The 24,322-nt window shown below is 39.9% G+C and overlaps 2 protein-coding genes across 2 annotated transcripts in view; one reads left to right on the top strand and one right to left on the bottom strand.

Annotated features, from left to right (window-relative positions):
- The window catches only part of HPS3 (HPS3 biogenesis of lysosomal organelles complex 2 subunit 1), a 31,136-nt gene extending 11,733 nt beyond the window's left edge, over positions 1–19,403 (top strand). Inside the window, exons 7-17 of the mRNA XM_073359715.1 lie at positions 2,473–2,627; positions 3,983–4,091; positions 4,322–4,503; positions 4,812–4,992; positions 5,666–5,896; positions 7,918–8,103; positions 9,676–9,864; positions 10,862–10,966; positions 12,066–12,272; positions 15,123–15,213; positions 18,176–19,403. Of these exons, the coding sequence (XP_073215816.1) occupies positions 2,473–2,627; positions 3,983–4,091; positions 4,322–4,503; positions 4,812–4,992; positions 5,666–5,896; positions 7,918–8,103; positions 9,676–9,864; positions 10,862–10,966; positions 12,066–12,272; positions 15,123–15,213; positions 18,176–18,303 (1,764 nt within the window). The 3' untranslated portion in view covers positions 18,304–19,403. The remainder of the gene's footprint in view (positions 1–2,472; positions 2,628–3,982; positions 4,092–4,321; positions 4,504–4,811; positions 4,993–5,665; positions 5,897–7,917; positions 8,104–9,675; positions 9,865–10,861; positions 10,967–12,065; positions 12,273–15,122; positions 15,214–18,175) is intronic.
- Positions 19,404–20,978: 1,575 nt separating this feature from the next.
- CP (ceruloplasmin) overlaps positions 20,979–24,322 on the bottom strand; it is a 39,621-nt gene continuing 36,277 nt past the window's right edge. The window contains exons 18-19 of the mRNA XM_073359716.1: positions 23,878–24,040; positions 20,979–21,261 (exon numbers count right to left, since the gene is read on the bottom strand). Of these exons, the coding sequence (XP_073215817.1) occupies positions 21,191–21,261; positions 23,878–24,040 (234 nt within the window). The 3' untranslated portion in view covers positions 20,979–21,190. The remainder of the gene's footprint in view (positions 21,262–23,877; positions 24,041–24,322) is intronic.

Genomic DNA, 24,322 nt, shown 5'->3' with positions numbered 1-24,322 from the left:
GCTGCATCCGCAGGTTCGGCCAATTGCGGCTTCCGCTGGCCGCAGTTCGCCACTCCAGGCCAATGGACTGCGGGAAGTAGTGGACAGCACATCCCTCAGCCTGTGCCGTTTCTTGCAGCCCCCATTGGCCCAGAGCGGCGAACCACGACCAGTGGGAGCTGCGATTGGCCGAACCTGCGGATGCGGCAAGTAAACAAACTGGCCCGGCCCACCAGGGGGCTTACCCTGGTGGGCTGCGGGCCAAAGGTTGCTGATCCCTGCACTATCCCGTGAAATAGAAGGTGTCTTTCAATATGAGAGTGTCTTTCATATAAATGGTGTATGCGAGTCTGAACTCTGTGTGTGTGTGTGTGTGTGTGTGTGTGACTAAAATAACCTAGTAAAAATCTTGGCAATTTCTCCAAGAAGCACATAATCTACTTGATTGATAGTCAATATAACCAGATATAGTTGCTTGACTAAGTGGATTCACTTTATGCCTATTTAATCCTTTGGGAATACGCCATCTTCTCATTCTCCTGAAACTGTTCATCCAAAATGCTGTTCAGGCAGAGTCATTTTGCCTTAGGCCCAATATATAGGATAAAATGGTGCTTAAATGATAGGTACAAACCAGTTTAAGAGTTTAGCGAATCAGGAATTAAGTGTTTATATTACAGAATATTGTGTGTAATGTAAGTGTTTTTGTTAGTTTATACACTGTAGGCATCTCATGTTGGGTTCCTATAGTTAAGGTTGCCTGACACTTTCTGTTATAAGACCCTGTTGTCCAGGGTGGATTGTTGTATTTGTGGTGGGTTTTTGTTTGTTTTGTTTTTTTTAAATCACTGATTTTAATCACAATTTAAATCAGCAAGCAGGAAACTTACTTATGTAATCAGTTTTAATCTTGTTTTGCATTTGTTCTCATTGATGGGTACAACCATGAAAGCATGTTGATTTGAAGCTAATACAGCCTTTACACTAAATTTGGTACTTTTTGCTAATCAGGCAGATGCACAGTATCTATACATATTTCTTTAAGCAGTTTATATAGCTGAATAAATGCATGTTAAATCTTAATGTTTGCATTTTTATTATGTTAGAAAATAGCGAATGATGCACTTATTTACTACATGATGATTTCCCCCTTCAGGACTTGTGTTAATCTACAATTGGATGAGAATTGGAATTGCATTAAAGTTTCACAAAACCAATATTTTAAAATGTGCTAGTTACATCAAGCTACCTTAAATGTGCGGGGTACACAAGAAAAAGTATGTTTATCAAAAAATGTTTTTGCATTTAAAAAACTGATTTAGTAAACAGTTAATAATTTTCTTTGTAATTAGTTAATGGACTGTTTCTGGTTGCCATGGGCCAGATTTTCAAGCTATTTTGGGCACATAGTAGTGTTTTTCAAAAATGTCTAAGCAGATTACACACCTAACTGTCATTGGAAGCGGTGTAACTTAGGCCTTTTTGAAAATACTACTAGGTGCCTAAATATCTCTGAAAATCTGGCCTCCTGTCCTTCAAATTCTAAGATTTAGTAGATCTGCCCTTTTTCTTCACGGATTTTATTCAAACTGAAAGAGGAAAACAAGTTTTCCTGCTTTTTTTCAGCTAGTCTAAATGAAGAAAATATTCTGTCTGGTAAATAAACTGAAACCAAAAATAATTAAAATCAAAATCTTTCCTCAACAAAAACTGAAAATATTTACATTTAGAAAATTGTAATACCAGTATTTGCTCCACTGTAAAGACCGAACATAACATAAATACTTTCTTCAGTACATGCCATTGTGACATATTCATGAAGCTTGAGTTGACTTCAAAAGTTAGATGTCTTCCCCTGATTCGATATATGATTAAAAAGGCAGTACCCTTTAACTAATTAAAAAAATTGAGGCAGTCTCATTGATATTAACTTTTTTAATTTGAATGATAAATAGTTTTATAGTGAGCTTAGTCCTTAACATAGGCTGTCCTAAATTTCAAATGTATTTTTTATTTAGGTTTATTTTGAAATAATAAACCTCTTTAAAAGTCATATTTTAATGTTGTATACACCCTGTTGCTTTCAGTGCCTTGTATCTTTGCCAAATTTAAGCCCCATTCAGGCTGCAATTTTCTATGTGGGGTGCCTCAGGCTGACTTTTTTTGGGACGCTTCAGCTAAACCTGTTCAGCTAATTCTAAGAATAAGGTTAGGGAAATAAATGTTTTCCCAATGTTTTTAAAAAGGGTTGGTTTGTTTGTTTTTACAACCCTCACTCTATTAGCAACCATAATTCTGGCATTTCCTAACTTTTGAGTTCTTGGCTTTGTAACAATAATGTTCTTTTAATTTAGTTTTTTATCTAATTTTAAATACATAAACTGTTAAACTGTTTAAAGTGTAACCCTACCTATGAATTCAGATTTTTGTTTCTATCTTGTTAATTATTGACCCTTGGGTTCTTTAACCCTGAAGTAATTCTTTCCTTTACAGGCTTGCCCACCTGTGTCTCTAGATGTCTGTGCATTAAGAATGCAGCTTTTTATAGGGCTGAAAGCTATTTGTCACTTCAACAACCATGTAATTCTTCTGACTAAGGCAGATAGTGAAGATATTACTGAAAGAAGAAAGCCTCCAAGAAGGGTCCTGTAAGTGCCGTATTTCAGTGTTCCATTTCATGAAAGAGGCAATTTTGGCTTGTTAGGGTAAGGAGTGTATATGAAAGGGCGGTTGAAAATATAATTAGTCTCAGGATGAGAATAGTAATCAAGATTATAAATTTTTATTGAGCCTTAACACACCAGATGAAATGGTCCTTATTCTAATGGATTGTCTTGTAAAATTGTGGAAAGGGTAGAGGAAGGCTTACAAATGTCTGTAGCCTAGTGTATAAATTACTCAAGATGCTGAAAAATTTAGTACCCTCCAAAGAGGCAGTGTGTTACGATATGAGAAATAAATATGCTTTTTATCCCTACTTTCTTTATCTTAAATACACATTATAGATATATTTGTGTTTCTGCATGACAAATGCTAGAATGCTGAGATAGATGTATCACAGCACGGAACAAGGTGTAGTTCTCATACAGGTTTTGGGGGCATATATTGCCAAAGATTGGGATGTATTCTGAGGAGGACCGTGTATTTCTGTCCCAGAGAACAAAGTCTAATGCATCATTGTAGTGAGGTATAGCAAAAATAGCAGAAGTCATTGGGCCAAAATATGCTCGGTTGCACATATGAAGTCATTAGGGTTGCAAGGTTCTAACTGAAAGCGCAATATGATATACTACTTTCTATATTGCAGGGGCTCTTACTAGAGTTCTCTGCCACAGCTATCTGAACTACACATTTATCAATCAAATTGACTCAGACATGTAACTCTGTATTTCAGCAGCTATAGTCAGTTGAAAAGAAAGGTGTCTAAATGACTTCACATCATATCACATAAGAAAATGGCATAAGTACAACTATCCAAAAATAGCGAACTAAGTTGTGACCTCCCAGAATACTAGAACTTCAAAATATTAGGGACCTTGCCAATACCTGAGATGAAAAAATTAATTTTCAAGGGTTTTTTTGACCCCTGTAAAAGTTACTAAAGTGGTAGAAGAGTGCTGAATGCTGTGTGAGATGCATGTAAAATCACAGGTACAGATCCTCAGCTTATATAAATCTTTAGCTCCGCTGAAGTCAGTGATGTAAATTGTACAGCTAAGGATCTGTCCAGCAGTTCCTGCCCACAAGACCTTATAGCCTATGGACTTGTCTACACATGGAGTTATTTAGGGATAGCTATTGTACTCCCTACCTTTATCCAAATTAACTTTCAGATGTAGACAAGATCTAAAAGATATCTATGCATGTGTGTGAGTTGTTTCTGATGCTGTTCGCTTCATGCAGATATTAGTTTAGTGAGTCAGTGATATAAAGCTTTTATGTTCAGTCACATAATTTTTATTTGGACAGCAATGGCTCCATTCTTTTCCTTCTCTCATTTCAGTTCCAGAAAGGCTGACAGTGTCAAACTCAAGACTCCACCCGAGTCTGAACCTGGCTGGAATTTATATATTGTGAACACTATTTCAACCATTCAGCTTTATAAAGAAATGGTATTGCTCAATTCCTGTTTGATTATTGGTGATAAAAGCATCATGTTGTGGATTAGATATCTGAAATACTTCTTTGCTCAAGATATCCTATCATGTATTCATGCATATACATGTATTCATGAAGCATGTAATCTATCATGATTTAAAATTGCTTCTGCCAACTTTAAAACTGTTTATAAACATTCTGCCTTGTGGGCTAAAGACCTAAGTATTTATTTAATTTGTTTTAGGTAGACTACAGTAAGACATATGAAAATGTAAGAACAGAGAGTTGCATCCATCTTCTAAGTGAGGCTCACTTGTTAGTCAGAGCAGCTCTAATGGACCCCAGTCTGATAGACTCAGAAGAGAAAGAGAAGCTCCTGGCAGCATTCAGAGAAAGTTGTGCTCACCTAGGAGACTGTTACAGCAGGTTTGTATTTTGAAAGGTGTTAATTTTGGGTTTCCCAGGATGGCCTCCTAGGTCAATTTTAAGAATTTTGGGATCGCTTGTTTTCTTCACCATTTTACACTTGCACTGCATATACAATCTCTGGGCTGACGGTAAAGATTTTCATCTCAGTTTGGTTTCTCATTCATTAGACTTGTAGTCTTAGCTTAAGTATGGAGTAGAAATATGTAGCAGCCTGAAACACTTTACAGATCAGGGTGAAATCCTTTTTTTTCTGTAAGATTATTGCTGCAAAGATCCCCAATTCTTTTTTCCCCCATTGCTTTCAGGTTTGACATAAAGGATTCCCGTCTTGCCCTGCCTTACTACAAGATGTCTGGCTTATCCATAACTGAAGTTTTGAAGAGAATAGACTCAGTGGTAGAGGGTGGAACACAGAAATACGAAAAAGGATTTATCTTTTACTTAAATCATTCTCTTTATGAAGATTTAAATGAAGAGTTAAGCAAAGTAAGAATAGGAACTTTCTCTTTAATCTACTGCTTATTTCCTATTCCGAGGAACTTGGGACATTTATAAAGGAAGCATTGCTTAAATTTTGAAATCTCCATATCTGTTGGTTCATGATTATTCTCCTTTGCGTGTGAGAGGCACAAGGGGGATCCATCTTAGTTTTGCCGACCAAATATAAACAAGACATAATTTCTGTAAACACAAAGAGATTACCAATGACATTTCCTGTTCAGGACTCTCCTCAGAAGAATGTATTGTAGTTTTTGTGGTCATGATGCGTAAACATTTGCTCGAGACAGGGTTCCAACCAAGGCTGGGGATACTAACATGCTAGGAAAGTCTCGGTCCAAACTTTTTTTGCTACCCCATCAATGTAATGAACCGAGCCCAAGCCACATCTCCAAATGACACCTTTAAAGGGTGCTGAAACTCTATGCCTGCTCTCCCAGCCCTGCAGAGGAATTTTGGTCGAGTTGACAGAATGTCTCTGGGGACATGTTGTCAGGTAGAGTTTCTTTCCCCTACCGCTGTGGCTTACCAACTACAGTATGCCCCTATGTTTGAAAGCAAGTCTGTACCATTTCTGCACATCAGCAGTTAGATTTTATTTATTAATTCCAATGTATATTCAGGAGGCTAAGATTATTTTAAATGGCTTTTATTTTAATAGGAATCAGCAGCCAAAGTGCTCCAAATATTCTATCTCGCTGAACCAAACCAGCTGCCCCATGTGCTCTGCAGTTCCTGCATGAAGAATGTATGTCCCTTGATGGCAATGGAGCTTTTGCAGAAAGTGGAACTGATTGTGCCATCAGTGGTATTGACGCTAACCAAAGCTGCCATGGCTCTGAAAAAGGGAGACCTAGAGGCATATAAAAATGAGATGGACTGTTTTACAGAGGTACAGAATGCTGCTCATGTAGTCCGCTTCCCATTTAGTACCAGATTCTCTGTTAACCGAAACCAGCTGAGTTGGGTCTCTCATGGCAGAGGGAAATCTTGCTCTTCCCCCAGTCACTTAATGGTCTTTATTGGGCATCTGGGAGGATGTGGGTTGAGGGGTTATGTGTTGGGTTTGTTTAGGTTGTGCTCCAGGGAAGCTAGAATTCCCATTAATATACACATGGGCATATAATTAAACTATTACTTTAATATTAAATATTATTAAAATTGAAATATTTAATCACAAAACACGTAAGTGTTTCTAAATCAAAGTACAGTAAATAAATTAAATATTCGTTGGAGCATAGTAGCTTCTGCAGCCCCTGTGCTCCCCCCACCCACCCGCCCTCCGTGGAGCAGAGGTTGCATAGTTCCACCTGACCCTTGGTTTGCACACCAAAAGTCCTTGGTGTTTGTGTGTGAAGAGCTGTGGGCAGGATCTCCATGTCATGGCTGTAGAGTTTCCTGTATCCAGTCCACTGCTCTCCTCTGTTTGACTGTAGTCAAGGCACTTTGTCCTTATTAAGAGAGGAGGAGAATGTGCTTTGGTGCAGTTACAGTAGGAATCCTGTTTAACGGAAGAAAATGTAGTGCAGCACGGCTTGATATCAGTCGTCGTCGGTATGGATTTACAGACACTTTGAAGGGAGGTCATTATACTCTGACTAAATCTGACCCTGATGTCAATGTTTCAGTCCAAATCACCATGTGTGAGGTTAAATGCCACAAACTAGTAGTTGTTAGGGTTGGTCAGGGCACTTAAAGACGAGTATTGCAAGAGAGCAAGAGAGATTGGACTGTGTCAGGCTCTTGAGTGAGCTCATCCCTTTTGTTTTTTTAAATCCGGTTTAAAAATGGCTTTGGAAGGGAAGTCAAAGTGTCTAATTTTGGGGAGAAAATAAGGCCACGGGTGCATCACAGCCTGGGGTTGATGCCAGAACCATCACTAAGTACATGCTCAGCCTTGATTTCTGAACTGCAGAGTATGGAGGTTAGGATATGTTAAACATCAGCTATAGTGTTGTTCAGCACCACCTGCTGTCTCTTCCGCAGCAAAGCATGATCATCAGTACTTTTGCATCCAGTTAGAAAGAGATGAAATAATATAAATGAGGAACAAGGTAGGTCCTAGAGAGTAAAGAGAGCCTCAGACCCTAGGTTAATCTATGATAATTTATGTTTGCTGCATAAACAGCAGCAGCTGATGAATAAAAAGTACTTTTCCTGAATCTGTCTGAGTTGCAAAGATGCCTACTCTTTGACTCTCTGAAAGCCTTCTATTGGAAAGTGCAAGCCCGTTTAAGCCCCCTGGAAGCAAGGGGTATTACAATATATACTGCTGCAAATTAATTTTTATTATTCATGGGTAGTATTTTCAAAAGTACCTTATTGATTTGGGAGCACAAGTCTCATTGAAGGCCATTTGGGTGAGGTTTTCAAAAGCGCCTAATGCATTGGTTTTGGTTTACAGTCAAATCTAGTTTTCTCTGTGTGTGTGTGTGTGTGTGTGGTGAGTAAAGTTCAGACTCGTGGAACTGGAAGATCCCTAAGATGGAGCAAGAACAAAGGGAATAAAGTCTTACAACATTAAGGGTAAATTATGGAGGACCAGTGCAAAGTCCTTGTGCCATATAAGGCACATGATGGGCCTGCAACCCCGGCACACCTTGGATGTCAGCCATGTATAGGGCAGCACTGTGGGCTACACATGGCTGAGATCCAAGATTCTACAGACCCAGTGGCCTAAGTGTCCACGCAAGTGATGCAGAGTATCTGCAGCCATTTCTCCTGTGCATAGCTTCAAGTAGCAGCTTTTGGGAGCTGCACTACAGCCCCATGGTTTGGCCCAGTGAGAAGGAATGTAGTCCACTCCCCATATCCTCCCTGCACTTCACCTACATAAGCCAGACTGCTTGAGTAAGCCCTCAGTTTGGGAAGGATTGAATTCTTTGCCTAACTTGTAAATGGCTGTGTCTGTAGATGAGACTGGCATATGGCTTTATTGGGGAACCAAGACTTCTGAGGCAGCAGAGAGAAGGGCGGATTGTTCCAACCGAACTTGCTGTTTACTTGAAGGAGACGCGGCCTGGGTTGCTGGTGGCTTCGATGTTGGCTTTACATGAAAACAGTAAAGTTGAATTGGAAGAAGCAGACTCTTACTTTGAGGTTTGTCTGTTTGCAGGGTTGTTGCTTTTTTTTTTTTTTTTTAGCTTCTACAAAGCCCATGCCTGGTGTTAACAACTAGAGATGACCAAAACAATCAGAGTGGTCCTCAGAGTTACAACAGGAAAAATGTTATGAAAGCTCAGCTTGACCAAGCTTGACAGAAATTTTAACTGGAGTAAGAAACTGGGTTTTTTGTGAACCGCCCAGCCATTAAATTTAGCCAAACAAATACATTAAATTCGTCTTTATGTTCTGCAACCATCAGTTCAACGAAGCACACATTGATCTTGGAGACTGGGATTTTCAAAGGCAGCTAAGGGAGGTAGGCATCCAGCGCCTATCAAAATTTAATAGGAATTGGGTAAATAACTCCCTTGGGCCCCTTCTGAAAATTGCAGCCAGGATTAATAACATAGCATACAAATCCTTTTCTAAAGGATATCAAATCAGATGTGACGCTACATAATCTTCTATGTACGTATTCAAAACCACTTTACAAATGAAGTATTAGTCCTCGTAAACCTAAGGGAGGCTGGCCTATCCTCACATTACAGATGGAAAAACTAGAACAAGTGGCTTATTCCTGGCCTCAAAAGAGACTGTGTCAAAGCAGAAATTAGAATTAAGGAGTTATTGCTCCACAGATCTTGACTACTCTTCATTATAAGGGGTTTCGCTCATTTTAGAGCCAAATTACCTCCATCTCAACCACACCTCCAGGCCTTTTATGATCTCACTTCTATCATTCTAAATATTCATCATATGTAGTCACTCATGAAATTAAAGATGTAGCTAGTGTAGTTAAGGTTAATGTAGTTGGTTTCAAGTTTAGGGGTTCAGTGTAAATGCAGTAATCAAGGTTCCCAACCTGTCCGGCCAGCATTTAAAAGCCCATGGAAAGGTTCAATGGTGATGGGGTCCCCCTTGGTGCAGTCCTCCAAACTCCTCACAGAGCCCTATGATTAGCTCCCACTGCCAAGTGAACTGGGGAGTGCTTCCTTTAAGGTAGCCCCAACTCTCTGATTAGAATGACTCTTCAAAAGGGACTTGCTTAGGTGTGGATATATTTTAGATGGCTCCAGCATTTTGGCTCTTTAAACATTTTACAGTGTGACCACCATTGATAGCAGAATAAAAACTCATGAAGGAATGTGTTTCTTGCATACCAAACCTATTCATTACGGAATCAAGAGTTTAAATATGTTGCACGCACTTCTGCATTGTGCATCGCCACAGTATCTGGGATCACATGTACTAGAAATACATCAGGATTACACAAAAGCAGGAGCACACTCAACTATGACGCGTAGAGGGAAACTTAATCTTGTCCATTGAAACTTTTTTTCATTCGGACTTCTGTTGCTGTTGCTATTATCTTACCTTAGCACCTAGGAGCCCTAGTTATGGACCGGGACCCCATTGGGGTAGGTACAAACACAGAACAAAGATGGCCCCCTGCCCCAAGGAGCTTACAATATAAGACATGACCAACAAGGGAGTACAGGTAAACAATGAGACAATGTAATAGTCATCTTGATTTTCATTAATATTTGAATCTTCTGTGGTGCTCAGATGCTTTGTGGGAAGAATGAAGATACTACCCCTCAGCTCTTAGTAGACTTCTGGGAAGCCCTCCTTGTAGCAGGCTCTGAGAAAGAAATACTCCAGGAGGTCTTATTCAAGCTTACTTCACAGTACATTTGGAGACTATCGAGGAAGCAGCTTCCTGATACCAAACCACTGAAAACAACAGAGGATCTGGTAATTATACACTGCATATACATTCGAACGAGACAGACAGTGCATGTAAGGTTTCAGAGTAACAGCCGTGTTAGTCTGTATTCGCAAAAAGAAAAGGAGTACTTGTGAGACTAACCTTAGAGACTAACCAATTTGTTTGAGCATAAGCTTTCGTGAGCTACAGCTCACTGTGAGCTGTAGCTCACGAAAGCTTTTGCTCAAATGCATGTAAGGGAATATTCAGTCACAATACCATCTTGCAATGCTTTATTTCTGGACAAATTGTCTTTAAAAGTAGTGAGAATGTAAGCAGATAAACTTACATGTTGATAAACTTACCAAATGTTAATTCTTGCAAAGAACTGCTGGCTTAATGCTGCTGTTGTGGGGGTTTCAAAATGACAAATATGCATACATTTTCCACAAGACAGTTCCAGTTCCTGACATCAAGGGGCACTGACATGAAACTAGATTACCTGTAGTTTGACACTTCAGTCTTTCAAGGATGAACTTGACCCAGAACACAGAGAATTGATACATGTAAATTACTTTAGAAGATTTAGAACTTTGAGTTCTGAAAAAATCCCATGGATTTTGATCATCTGGAGTTAAATGAGAGACCTAACTTCAGGAGAACTTGGATTTCCCAGCCCTTTTGGGTGGAAAATTGAACATAGTTTTAGATGCATTGTCTGAAAAACGAGAGGGGAAGGTGCCAGCTGAACTGCTCACATAGTAATTTTAACTGGCTAATAATGGAGTAACAGAGGCATTGGGTGAACAGTTAAAGCCTTGCATTGTTTGATGTGTGGTAGGAGAGGCTTCTAACTAACAAATGTGAAATAAATCATTGGACCGCATTAGGCTTCAAGGCATACTTAATTCACCTACTCTAGTTTGAATATTTACCCAAGATAGAAACTAGCTACTTTTCTAAAATGGCACCCTTTATTCAGAGATTTCCTTCACTGGAATGGGTTTCATATGTGACCATATTGATTTGAAATTTTTTTTCTAGATAAACTCCTGTAATCATTATGGGTTAATTTTCCCTTGGGTGACCTTCATAATGTCATTGGGACCTGCATGTGATAAGTATCCTGAAGATCTTTCAAAACTACAGGTATGAAGGGGGCAGTCAGGGGCAGGGGTTCCAGGGGCAGTCAGGGGACAGGGAGAAGGGGTGGTTGGATGGAGCAGGAGTTCTGGGGGGGCAGTGAGGAAGTGGGGGGGTTGGATGGGGCAGTCAGGGGCAAGGGTTCTGGGGGCAGTCAGGGGACAGGGAGAAGGGGTGGTTGGATGGGGCAGGGGTCCCGGGGGGACCATCAGGGAACGGGGGGGTTGGATGGGGCAGGAGTCCCAGGGGGGGCGCATCAGGGGGCGAGAAGCAGGGGTGGGGGGCAGACAGGGGATGGGCCATGCCTCGCTGTTTGGGGAGGCACAGCCTCCCCTAACCAGCCCTCGGTACGATTTCCGAAACCCGATGCGGCCCTCAGGCCAAAATTTTTGCACACCTCCCCCGCCCCAGCTTGAGGAGCTTGAAACATCGTGGGGATCCAGAGTAGCAAGGGTTTGTATTCCCCTCAGAGCAGTCCTAGTGGGTAGCTGCTGGGGATGGTGCTCGCTAGGATCTGTGACAGAGGACCACATAATAAATTGAGTAATATCTCCGCTGTAGGGAGAAAACTAGTTTTAAATCAAGAGGGATTGGGGTGAACTGTCAATACCAAGGCTGTGTACTTTCTTGTAGAGCAATGGCAGCTCGGGTGACTGAGTACAGGAACTACACCAGGTTTAGTGGAGGCCTTGTTTACAATAATCAAACAATCCAGCATAAGTTCTTAGGTGATTCTGGTTCTTAGGGTGGGCAGAATTTAGTTCGCATTGAGTCTACATGAAGTAAGACAGTTTAAACCTCTTGCTAAACAGTCCAGCGTGTTACTGATGAATATAGATGTAAAGCTGTTGTTAAAACAATACCTCTGTCAGTCAAACTGAACTATGAAAGAGGAATGGTGCAAATGATGGGAGAGAAAATAATCAAAGAATTATGTAAATAATGGTCATGTATACTTACATTCTACTCAGTATTTTTGGCCTAATTGTTTAACCAAGCAATATCAGAAAGACTTAAAACTATTTCTTTTTAAATTAATTTTGTGTGCGTGTGAGCATTTTGTCTGTTTTGACATCCAAATGGCAAGTTTTCCTCTTCTCCTCAGTCTCTTTTATGTGGTCCATCAATCGACATAGCTTCAGTTCTGCCGTTCTTGGAGCCATTATCAGAAGACAGTAATGCTGGTCTCAGTGTCCATGTTCTTTGCACTACGGGGGTAGGAGACTATGAGAAATCCATTGACAAGCTCCTAGAGAAGTGTCCTGAAGCACTCATACCCTATGCCCAGCATGAGCTGAAAGATGAAAATCGGGTGAGCTTTTAAAATGCTAATCTAGTAATTTATTGTAGTCTTTCTTTCTCTTTCTTTTCAGTAGTTGTTAGCTGTGCATAGGAGAACTTGAACTACACTGCAGAGATAATCAAATGGCACAGATTTCTATTAAAGTTGAAACTCCCATCCTCAACTCACTCTGAACCTGAAACTGCTTGCATTGAATTTTATGGCCAAATTCCCATTAATGGGAGCAGGGTTGGACCGTCTTTTCCCAAGTGTTACAGCACCGAAGGTCATAAATACCTGTTGCTTAGATACTTGCAGTGCACAAGTTTAATGAGACAAGATAGGAGTTTCATCCTTACCCTTAAAATTCATAGATTTCATTGACTGAGTTCAAGACACATTCATATAAATATCCCATTTTTGCTTTTGTGTTTTTATGAGGGTAGTTCTTACTGCAGATGCTCCTGGTCAAAGTTACTTAGAAATATGGATTATATATGACATTTTATTATAGGCCCTCTTTCTGAAAAACTCTTTGGGCTGAGGTTTTCCAGACTGGTTTCATCCTGAAGTTGTGATATTTTATTTTATATTAAGGTTGTGGAAAAAATGTTCAGATGGCTGAGTTACTTGCTAGCAGAGAGGGGAATAATACACTGATCTGCTGTAAACAGAGAGAGCTGAGTATATTTTAGCTTACAAGTAACTCAGAAGTAGCTGAACTTTTCATGTGAAACTTGCCACAATAAAAAGAAAAAAATTATTATTAATGTCTGAAAATGCCATGATTAAGTATGTTCCCTGCTCCCTAATAACATCTGAACTGTATACTTATTGCCTAATATTCCCCTGTGGCCTATAATATTTGAGGAAGAGCTTGATCTCTCCAATTCTGGTCAAGGCTCCAGAAGTACTGCCATGGTTTTCCCCAACTCCCTGCCAATTAACTGCTAACATAAGACTAGCCATACTGGGTAAGACTAATGGTCCATCTAGCCCAGTATACAGTCTTCTAACAGTGTCTGGTACCAGATGCTTCAGAGGGAACAGAAGAGGGCCATTATCGAGTGATCTATCCCTTGTTGTCCAGTCCCAGGTTCTAGCACAGAGGTTTGGGGACACCCAGAGGATAGGGTTGCATCCCTGACCATCTTGGCTAACAGCCATTGATGCGCCTATCCTCCTTGAGCTTGTCTATTCTTTTTTTAACACAGTTATATTTTTTGGCCTTCACAACATCCCCTTTCTATGAGTTCCACAGGTTAACTGTGTTGTAGGAAGAAGTACTTCCTTGTGTTTGTATTAAATCTGCTGCCTATTAATTTCATTGGGTGACCTGTGGTTCTTGTGTTATGTGAAAGGATAAATAATACTTCCTCATTCACTTTCTCTACACCATTCATGATTTTATAGACATCGATCATATCCCTCCTTAGTCGTCTTTTCTAAGCTAAACCATCCCAGTCTTTTTAATATCTCCTCATCTGGAAGCTGTTCTGTACCTCTAGTAACTTTTGTTGCCCCTCTTGTTACTTTTTCCAATTCTAATATGTACTTTTTTTGAGATGGGATAACCAGAACTGCATGCAGTATTCAAGGTGTGGGCGTAGCATGAAGTTATATAGTGGCATTATGATATTTTCTGTCTTATTATCTGTCCCTTTCCTAATGTGTCCTAACACTGTTAGCTTTAACTGCCACTACACCATGAACAGATGTTTTCAGAGAACTATTCATAATGACGCCAAGATCTTTCTTGAGTGATAACAGCTAATTGAGACCCCATCATTTTGTATGTATAGTTGGGTTATGTTTTCCAATGTGCATTACTTTGTACTTATCAACACTGAATTTCGTCTGCCATTTTGTTGCCCAGTCCCCCAGTTTTGTGAGATGCCTTTGTAACTCTTCACAGTCAGCTTTTCGACTTCACTATCTTGAGTAATTTTGTATCTGCAAACTTTGCCACTTTGCTGTTTACCCCCTTTTCTAGATCATTTATGAATATGTTGAGCAGCACTTGTCCCAGTACAGATCCTTGGGGGTCTATTTGCCTCCCTTCACTAAGGCAATAGTTCAGTTAATAGTGGACATAACTTAAGGCGGAGACACTCCAGCAAGTGGAAATGCCGGAACCCCAGTCACTACAGTACAGCTGGGGCTCATGTGTGCTCCCTTTTGGCCCTTGATCAAGAAGTGAAACGGAGAAAACCAATATCTGGGATAATTGTAGCCTTGCAATACTGCAGGCAAAGACTAAGGGGAGAAGAGAAAGAGACCACAAAGTTTGAAGAGAGATGGATAGTGTTTTCTTTCCTCCTCTCAGTCTTTGTAAACATAAAATTAATAGCTTTTTGCATTATTAAAATTTAAATTGTGTATTCATGCAACATTAAGATTATTGGCGGTGGAAGGGGTATGTCAAGAAACATAAAAGCACAAAGTTCTCCTAGAACACTTTTTTATCCACACTGCACAGGGCTATAAAGAGAGACTTACCTTATTTGTTAAATCCATAACCATAATACTGCATTAACTTTTTTCCCCTGCACTAATTATGTATGTTTGTAGTTTGTCTGAACCACATGCACAGCCTGTCAGAAACAGGCATAGCCTTATCTTCAGCGGCTAGGGGGTGCTATCATCACTCTAATTTGCTGGGTTAAAAAGGATCACACTGAAGTCTGAAAACATTGCATTTCAAAGCACTGTGCAAACGAATTAATTACTAGGCCCATCTCAACTTACACCACTGTTTTTTGTACCATCTTTGATGTATGTTCAAAGTACTTATTAAAAATAAATTTGTGTTCACCACCTACTATTCATAGTCACCACTAACTTATTTTTCTTCTGTGGGTTTATTTTTGGACGAATTAGGCTCTCTGGTGGAACAAACTGCTTCCTGAACTTTGTAAACGAACCAGATATGTTGGAGATGACTACTCCATTCTCATCTCATCGCTGAAAGGTAAAGAACTTGATTTACAACTGAAGGCCATACACGAAAGCCTTTGAACTGCGTCTAAAGTATTTGAAAGCCGTTTCCTCCAGAAACTGCTGCGGCATGGTATTTTACCATCGTTCAGTTTGGGGAGGAAGATCTTTCTCTACATATAATGTAACTCAGCAGAGAGTAGCAGAGCAGTACTGTGAAATGTGCAGTAAGCTTTTGCACACATCCTTATTGTTTTAACTAGGGCTGTCAATTAATTGCAGTTAGCTCACGTAATTAACTAAAATTAATTACGATTAAAAAAATTAATCGTGATTAATCGCAGTTTTAATCACACTGTTAAACAATTTATTAAATATTTTTGACGTTTTTTACATTTTCATATATATTGTATTCTGTATTGTAATTGAAATCGGTGTATATTTTTGATTACAAATATTTGCACTGTAAAAATGATAAATAAAAGAAATAGTATTTTTCAATTCACCTCATACATGTACTGTAATGCAATCTCTTTGCCATGAAAGTGCAACTTACAAATGTAGGGGTTTTTTGTTACATAGCTGTACTCAAAAACAAAACAATGTAAAACTTCAGAGCCTACAAGTCCACTCAGTCCTACTTCTTGTTCAGCCAATGGCTAAAACAAACATGTACGTTTACATTTACAGGAGATAATCTGCTGCCTTCTTGTTTACAATGTCACCAGAAAGTGAGAACAGGCGTTTGCATGGCACTTTTGTAGCTGGCGTTGCAAGGTATTTGTGTGCCAGATGCGCTAAACATTCATATGCCCCTTCATGCTTCAGCCACCATTCCAGAGGACATGTTTCCATGCTGATGACGCTCATTAAAAAAAAATGTTAATTAAATTTTGACTGAACTCCTTGAAATGTATGTCCCCCGCTTTGTTTTACCCGCATTCTGCCATATATTTCATGTTATAGCAGTCTCAGATGATGACCCCAGTACATGTTATTCATTTTAAGAACACTTTTTCACTGTAGATTTGACAAAACGCAAAGAAGGTACCAATGTAGCTATCTTTAGAAATCTCACAGCACTCAACCCAAGGTTTATGAATCTGAAGTGCCTTCCAAAATCTGAGAGGGATGGGGTGTGGAGCATGCTTTCAGAAGTCCTAAAAGAGCAACATTCCAATGTGGAAACTACAGAACCCAAACCACTAAAAAAGAAAATCAACCTTCTGTTGGTGGCATCTGACTCAGATAATGAAAATGAACATATATCGGTCTGCATTGCTTTGGATTGTAATCAAGCAGAACCCATCATCAGCATGGACACATGTCCCCTGGAATGGTGGTTGAAGCGTGAAGGGACATATGAATCTTTAGCACATCTGGCATGTAAATATCTTGCAATGCCGGCTACAACAGTGCCATGCAAGTGCCTGTTCTCACTTTCAGGTGACGTTGTAAGCAAGAAGCGCGCAGCATTATCTCCTGCAAATGTAAACAAACTTGTTTGCCTGAGCAATTGGCTGAACAAGAAGTAGGACTGAGTGGACTTGTAGGCTCTAAAGTTTTACTTTTTTTTTATGCAGTTATTTTTTGTACATAATTCTACATTTGTAAGTTCAACTTTCATGATAAAGAGATTGCACTACAGTACTTATATTAGGTGAATTGAAAAATACTATTTTTTTTACAGTGCAAATATTTGTAATCAAAAGTAAATATAAAGTGAGCACTGTATTTGTATTCTGTTTTGTAATTGAAAACAATATATTGGAAAATGTAGAAAACATCCAAAAATATTTAAATAAATGGTATTTTATTGTTGTTTAACAGCGCAATTAATCATGATTAATTTTTTTAATCGTTTGACAGCCCTACTAATTATGCATGACAGGAATTAAAGATTATTACAGATATAAATACAGGTAAAGATATCACAGAATTATCCGTTGAAAGTAATGTGTAATTACTCATTTCCATAGCCAAACCAGGTGAAAGGAATGCTTGGGGAAATAACTGCCTGGCTTGTATTGAGAACTGTACTGGTGTGCAGAGACTCTAACGACAGTAAGGATGTCATAGCTGGACTCTTGGCTGAGGGAAGCCATGGTGTTGCTTGTGGTCACTGGGATTACACAAGAGGAAGCAGTCAAGTGTTTGTTCTGGGGGATTTGGATCCTTAGCCAAAGGAAGTGACTTGTCTAAATGTTTGATTTTCCTCTTTTCCTGAGACTGGAACTTTTTTTCCCTTTTCCTCTGGAAACTTGGCTGAAGGGCAGTGACCAACCATGGCAGCTGCCATGGTCCCCTTACTCATTGTTATGGAGGAAATAAAAATTAGACTAGTGGTTTGACTCTTTCATAGCCAGTTCAGAATGATGAATAAAATTAGTCATTTTTTTTCTATGACCAGACCTTTTACAACATCTGCACAATGTGTGACTAGAGGAGTGTCACCACTGGGTTGCCATAGAGTGCATGGCAGCAATCACTGTTAGAAGTGGTATACAAGTGGTAAACTTCTGTTGTCAGATGCTCATTGTGTGACCATTATCCTCTCATCGTAATGGATATTAATTGGCCCAGGAGAGCCTACAATCAGATAGCTTTGTCTCATGGGCTGCTCCCAAAGTACCAACTACTGTGTTACACCGTCAGCTCCATTTTAATGCTTCCTTTCAATTTTATACAGCACTGAAGGTGCTAGATGAGCCCCACCTAGGATTTGGTGTTGTACGTTGAGGTGATTAGTTCAGACAGACGTTATAATGGGGTGTGTCTCAATACTTCATCCATAAACAACCCTGAATTGCTACCCTCACTTCTCAAACTGTTCCCCAGTTGCCAAATGTATCTGCTGCTATTTGGGTCTTTCTCTTAAATCTACTGTAATCACAGTATTTAACTATTTTGCTGATTTAGTGACGTTAAAGATCAGCTCTATAGTGCGTTGCACTTATACTATGTTTAAAATCATCTATATTTCTTTCCCTGTGCAGAAACTTTATCAGTGGTTGCCATGGAACTGGATCTAAGGGATTTCCTTAATGTTCTACCAGAGGATGGGACTGCAGCATTTTTCCTGCCACATCTACTTCAGTGCAGCAAAAGGAAATTGGTGACTTAAACACAATGAAAAATGTGGACTTGAAAGCACTGGAATAAATAGGCAAAACTAAATGGTGGAATTGTACATGAAGTATTGTGGGAGTCCATCTACTTGCAAACTACCTGGGTATATTGTAAAAACTGGCCTTATATTGTATAATAAGAAGACAATCACTACTTGAGGTAGAGTATCAATTTTGTAAATGAAAGAAAAGCGTTCCCAGTGATAAAATGTCACTGATACTGGCAAATGGAAAGAATCCCTGTTTATCCTATGGAACTGAATATTGTGTTATTCAGCAAAATAGTTGACGAAGTTCAGACATTTCCTGAGTGAGAATGTATATTCTTAATGGAGAAAAATATAGCCAGAAGGAATATTGTACTACTTAAAGTTGCACAAAATTCTATCCCACTATAGTGTTCATGTAAAAGGTGAAGCAGGGAATGGAAGCTGTCACTCCTGGATCCCATGTCTTCAGCTAGTTAGGCCCCAATCCACAAAATACGTAAGCTCATGGGTGTCTTTAAGCATGTGCGTAGTCTTATTGACTTGTTCTTCCAACTGGAATTTCTGGAGACTTGTCATGGATTTATAGATATGCACGTGCTTGAGTAGTTCAATTGAATTCAGGTTGGAAGAACAAGTTAAGGGGACTGCTTGCATGCTTAGAGTTCTGCACGTGGACAAGACTTTGCTGGATCAAGTCTTATTCATCAAATGTGTAGAAAGTGGTTCCCAAGAGAAATAACTATCTTTCTGTAAGTAGGTCACAGATGTTTTCTGCTGTTCATTTCCCCTTCTCCCATCACTATATTCAGTCTCTAATGGACAACAAGCATCTTCACCTCTGGTTCACTTCTTTCCAGCTACATTATTTTCTAGATGGCCCACCAAACTAGCTGTCTTATGTCTTTGTTTTTACCATGTATTTTGAAAAGGGGTCTCTCAATTACAGAGTCATTTTTTCCCCTCTGTTCTGAGTCGAAAGACCAAGAAGGCATTTCAACTGCAATACAATTGGGGAAAAAAACTACTGTCATAATGATTGTATGAACAGTGATAATTAAGGTTGAGTATTTCATTTTCATTGTATTAAACTGTTTTCCAATATTCAATGGTAAGAGAAGAGTTCTTTTATACAATGTTACTAACAACTCTATTCTAAACAGCTGTGAGCTAATTGCAGTCAGACTATCACAATAGGGATCAACCATCTGAGAATCTAATTAGCTGACTAATTGGATTTCATATTGCAGTAGAGAGAGCCTGGAGTGCTGGGCCTGATGCAAGATTTGAGGCCTAATCCAGAAGCTGTGAACCAGTCAGGCCACATATTAAAGCAGATGCTTACAAGTCCACTGTCCAGTACATGAACTTGGCAAAGTTTTTGCCAGTGTACTAGACGGAATGGCTAGGGACAGCCCTGGGTGTGAAAGATGTATCTGTCAGGAGTGTGGATTTTTCACAACCCTAAGAGATGTAGCTATGGCGACCTAATCCTTGGTGTAGTCAATGGTAAGCCAATGGAAGAATTCTTCTGTTAATCCACCTCCCCAAAATGTGGTAGCTAGGTCAACTACAGCAACGGGCGAACCTCTCCTGTTAGTGGAGTGAGTGAGTGTTTATATTGAAGCACTATGGTGGTACAGCTGCAGCTGTGCCACTGTAGTGTTTTAAGTGCTGGTGTATGTACCCTTACGCTCCCAAACCGCCGTTAGGAAGTATCCTCCAGATTCTAAATACTTAATTTAGGGCTTATCTGCATGAAACACTTCACTGCAGACACTCACTGCAGCAATGGGAGGGGCTCTCCAGCTGGCGTAGCTAATCCACCTCCCCACGAGGCAGTATCTAAGTCGACAGAAGAATTCTTCCATCAACCTAGCAGTCTTCACAGAGGGTTAGGTCAATTTAACTACATCAGTCGGATGTGTGGATTTTTTCCAGTCACATAGCTGGGTCGACCTAACTTTTTTGAATGGGACCCAATCCAGTAGGTGCCCTCCGAGTATGCCTGACAGATGGGGTCCTGCCCATGATTTTGATAGCTGAATGCCTTTCTTCCCTGGATGTGTGGATAGCTCTGGGGCTTAGGTAGGAGATAGGCACATGGATGCCTAGAGGGAGGCAGCATTTGCTCATGCCCAGAGGCAGGAAGTTAGGCCTTTTACCTTGAAAAACTTAGGTACTGAGTGAGTTTAGGCACCTTCAGTGTTGGATGGGCATTTTGTGGGTCACAGTGGAGCCAAAACTGGGAGTTAAGTACTTCTGTGGATCCCACCTCACCTGCTTCATCGGTTCATTTCCAATTATGTCTGAGACACCTGTGACTCTTGAACTCTGGTGAAAGCAGCTGGGACAGAACTCTGTGAAACAGATTTTATGTTTTAATTTGTAGTCATAGTGTGGTGGGTGTTCACCCCACACCAGGCCCTGAAGGGGTTAAGGTGGCTAGTGTGGCCAATTAATTGTCTAACCTACACCTGGAGGAGGAGCCAGGTGAAGCCCACCTGGACAGGAACAGCCAGGGCTTGTATAAAGCCAGGTAGCCGAAAGAAAACAGGACTGCAAGGAGGATGGCTGCAGTCTCTGAGGCTAGGGAGAGAGGGGAGTTTGGCTCCAAGGGAAGGGCATACCTGAAGAAGGAGTCTGCGAAAGGCATTTTAGGAAGCAGTGGTCAATTATACAGGAGGGTTTTTTATTTATGCAAAGAGTAATTTATAGGCTATGTATTCACAGAGCTGTTCCAAACTATGATCCATGTGTTACCAGGGTTGTTCTTGTGGGACAGATGATCCTTTCTCAACTTGGTTCACAAAAGGCAAGTGGTCCAGATGTCCTTTCTTAAGAAGTGTTTCATCAAGTAAAGACTTTAGAGAATCCTTGTGATAAGCCAATTCCTTCATTCTGTTCTGGCTGTTTTGATTTTATGTGTGAACTGCTCAAACATCCTTGGGAACAAAGACTGTTGCTCTGCAAAGGGGAAAAGTGTTTCTGTAAAACCTCATATCAATGCAACAAGCTATTTTTCGCGTGCAAGAGAAGTAACACAAAAAGATTTGTCAGTGCACCCATTTTCGGGAGAATTTAGGATCCAAATCCAAAAACCCACCTTAAAATGCTGGGAGTTCAGACTGGGTTGTATGTTGTGACTTGAGTCAATCTCTGTACCATTATGAGGGATCCATTTTAAGAGGTAGGTGTGTAGGGTAAAATCTGTTTTACATATTTCACAGTATATTGTGTAAATCAACTTTTACTTTCTGTACGAGTCTGGTATAAGCTATACTAGTACTCTGTTTTCTAAACAAGATTTATTTACAAAAGTTAGATACATTTTCTGGTATTCATGCTAAATCATGTACACTTTTAAATATAGATCAAGGGTTAAAGATGCTTTATTACCTAGTTTCTGGTATTTTTAATTGTGGTGTTTACTATAAACTTAACATCTTTTACCCCTTTCTAGCACAGGAAAGTTTTTAGGAGTGTTTTTTTAAAAATGGTGCTCATTTGAATTCAAAATAAGATTTAATCATTCCTCAAATATCTGCTCATGGTGTTTGTTTTAAATAGGAAAACTTGTTTTTAATAAGGGCTCATTCTGCAAACCCCTTTGTCTTTTGTGAGCAATCGCATGTGAGACAGATTTTTGTCTGAAGGATCAGATCTCAACTCTCATATCTGGGGAGGGGAGGGTGGATAGGAAAAAACTTCACTACTATCTTCCTTTTATTATGTTGATGGCCAGCCTTCTCCTTAACTAAAATACCCTTCCAAGCATAAGAGATTTTTCCTGTTTCTTTGATCTGTTCTTCTGCCCATTGTCATATCCTGTACCTACAGACCCCTCCCAGACATTCATTTTCTCTAGTTTTGGGGGTGGGGTGGAAAGGGGAATCAGGCTTTTTGTAAAACAATTATTTTAAAAGTTCTATATTCTTTACCTTCCAGGCCCAAGCTAACCTTTTCTATATGATTAACACTCCCTTATGAAAACATACTAATTTTAAAAAAATTAGTTTTATAGGGGCTTTTCAATTTTACATAACAGCTATGGGGAAAATATTTATATAAAATGCATGAGAAGGCCTGTAATACTATAGAAATGGCATTACTTAGCTGTGGCAGCATTCTGTCTACTAAGTAAGAGTGAACACTGAAGGGATAATATTTTTATTATACTTTCACTGGTGTGAGTCTGGTGTAATTTGACTGCCTGTGGGCCTAATTCTCTAAACACTTCTCCATGTGAGCAGTTCCATTGACTTCAATGGAATTATGCATGCATTTATGGAAAGGGCATGTGCCTTGGTAATTGCAACCTTGGGGCCTTAGCCCAGATTCACAAGTGTAAATGAAATGACGATCTAAAGTGTATTTTTACACTTTAGATCATAACGGGTGCCTTGTTTGTTTGTATTTGATATACGTAAGAGTTAGCAGGAAGCTTTTGCTAAACCTTAATTGTAAAAACTTCATTTAAGAGTTTGGATTTTTGTTAGAGATCATTAGAAACCAGGGTAATGTTTTCAAAAGGGCCTAAATCTCATTGAAAGTCAAGAGGATTTAGGTGCCCAAGTCCCCTAAAACTAATCCAGCAGTGCTTAGAAAATACATTTAAAATGGCATATTTTATAAGACAATTCATGAATTCTATATGCTCCACCCAAATATTTGACATTCCTGTTTACAATAACTTTTTTTCTTTTCCTTTGGCTTAGAACTATAGTAATATCTCTCTCACTTGGGAATATATAAGCTACAGATTGATTAAAGGTTTCTGGTACAGGGCCAGAAATAGACGTTTGTTGCCAATGGAATTGTATGTATTCAGCTGCTTGTGGGATCAAGTCTTTTATCCGCTTTAGTTGCCCCTGCTTACACATGGAATGAGATTCTCACCCCTACTCTGGGCCTTTTAATGCCTGAGAAGACTGTCAGAAAGGCAAAAAAAGGATTTAAAATCCTGTCATGCATCAGGGAATTCCTCCCTGGATGCAGGAACTGAGAATGACATCTGCAGGCTGTGTTCCAAGGCTGCCTGTGTAAGCCTTAATGTAGGGGTTGTGTTGGGGCAGGGCCTTGGCATGTAGCACTGTGGAGATTCTGGGCAGTGTTACCCACAGGGCAGCCAAAGGGGGCTGCTGTAACTTATTGGTGGTATGATGGTGCCTAGGAGTCCCTATTGAACTACACACTGTACAAACACAAAATAAAACTGACAATCATTATCCCAAAAAGCTTACTTAGATAACTGACCCCTTCTCCCCTAGGCTGTCTAAATTACACTGGGGGCTGCCCTGGCCCAGGTTTCTGGAGCACTCCAGAATCAGGAGTGCAGGGGTTGCTTAAAGTTACCTTAACATGCCCATCTCTCTGGCTGTGAATTCTGTGCTGCACCTACAAGAGCACAGAATTTCACCCAGGGCTAAATTTGGTCCTTTGTAATACACTCAGGCCTTCTCATCTCTCTTCTTCCCCATGGGCCTGATAATCTGCTGCTCAGCACCTCTTGGGATATGGCCTATATTCAGTAATACATCCTTAAACATGTCCCTCTGATTGATCTAGGTTAGCCAGTCTTACCTTCTTTCGGGAGCACTGTGTAGGTAGTTTCCATGCCACCATGGATATGGTCAGTCACATGACAGTGCAGTAACCAGGTGCCAGGGTACTCTGGAAGCATTTCCACAGTTTGAAATGTGCCAGGGAAAAGGTCAAAGACATCAGCCCGGTAAATTCCAGTGCGCTTCAAGGGGAAAAACAACAATAGCAATTACACCTATGTAATGGATAAATACACAGTGCTGTATCGATAGATGGCTGTACAATGGGCTACATTCTCCTCAAACTTACACAGGTGCTCACACTCTCACAGAAGTCATTCAGTGTTCTTAACAGGACTTCTAATGGGATTAAGATAAAGTTTTGGCCCAGTATGTTAGAGAGACAAGGTGGGTGAGGTGATATTTTTTTCTTGGACCAACTTCTGTTGGTGAGACACAACTTTTGAGCTTACACAGAGCTCTTT

Source organism: Lepidochelys kempii, chromosome 9 (assembly GCF_965140265.1).
Source record: "Lepidochelys kempii isolate rLepKem1 chromosome 9, rLepKem1.hap2, whole genome shotgun sequence".
Classification (NCBI taxonomy): domain Eukaryota; kingdom Metazoa; phylum Chordata; order Testudines; family Cheloniidae; genus Lepidochelys; species Lepidochelys kempii.
The sequence above is the reverse complement of the archived record's forward strand: the minus strand, read 5'-3'. Positions and strand labels throughout refer to the sequence as shown.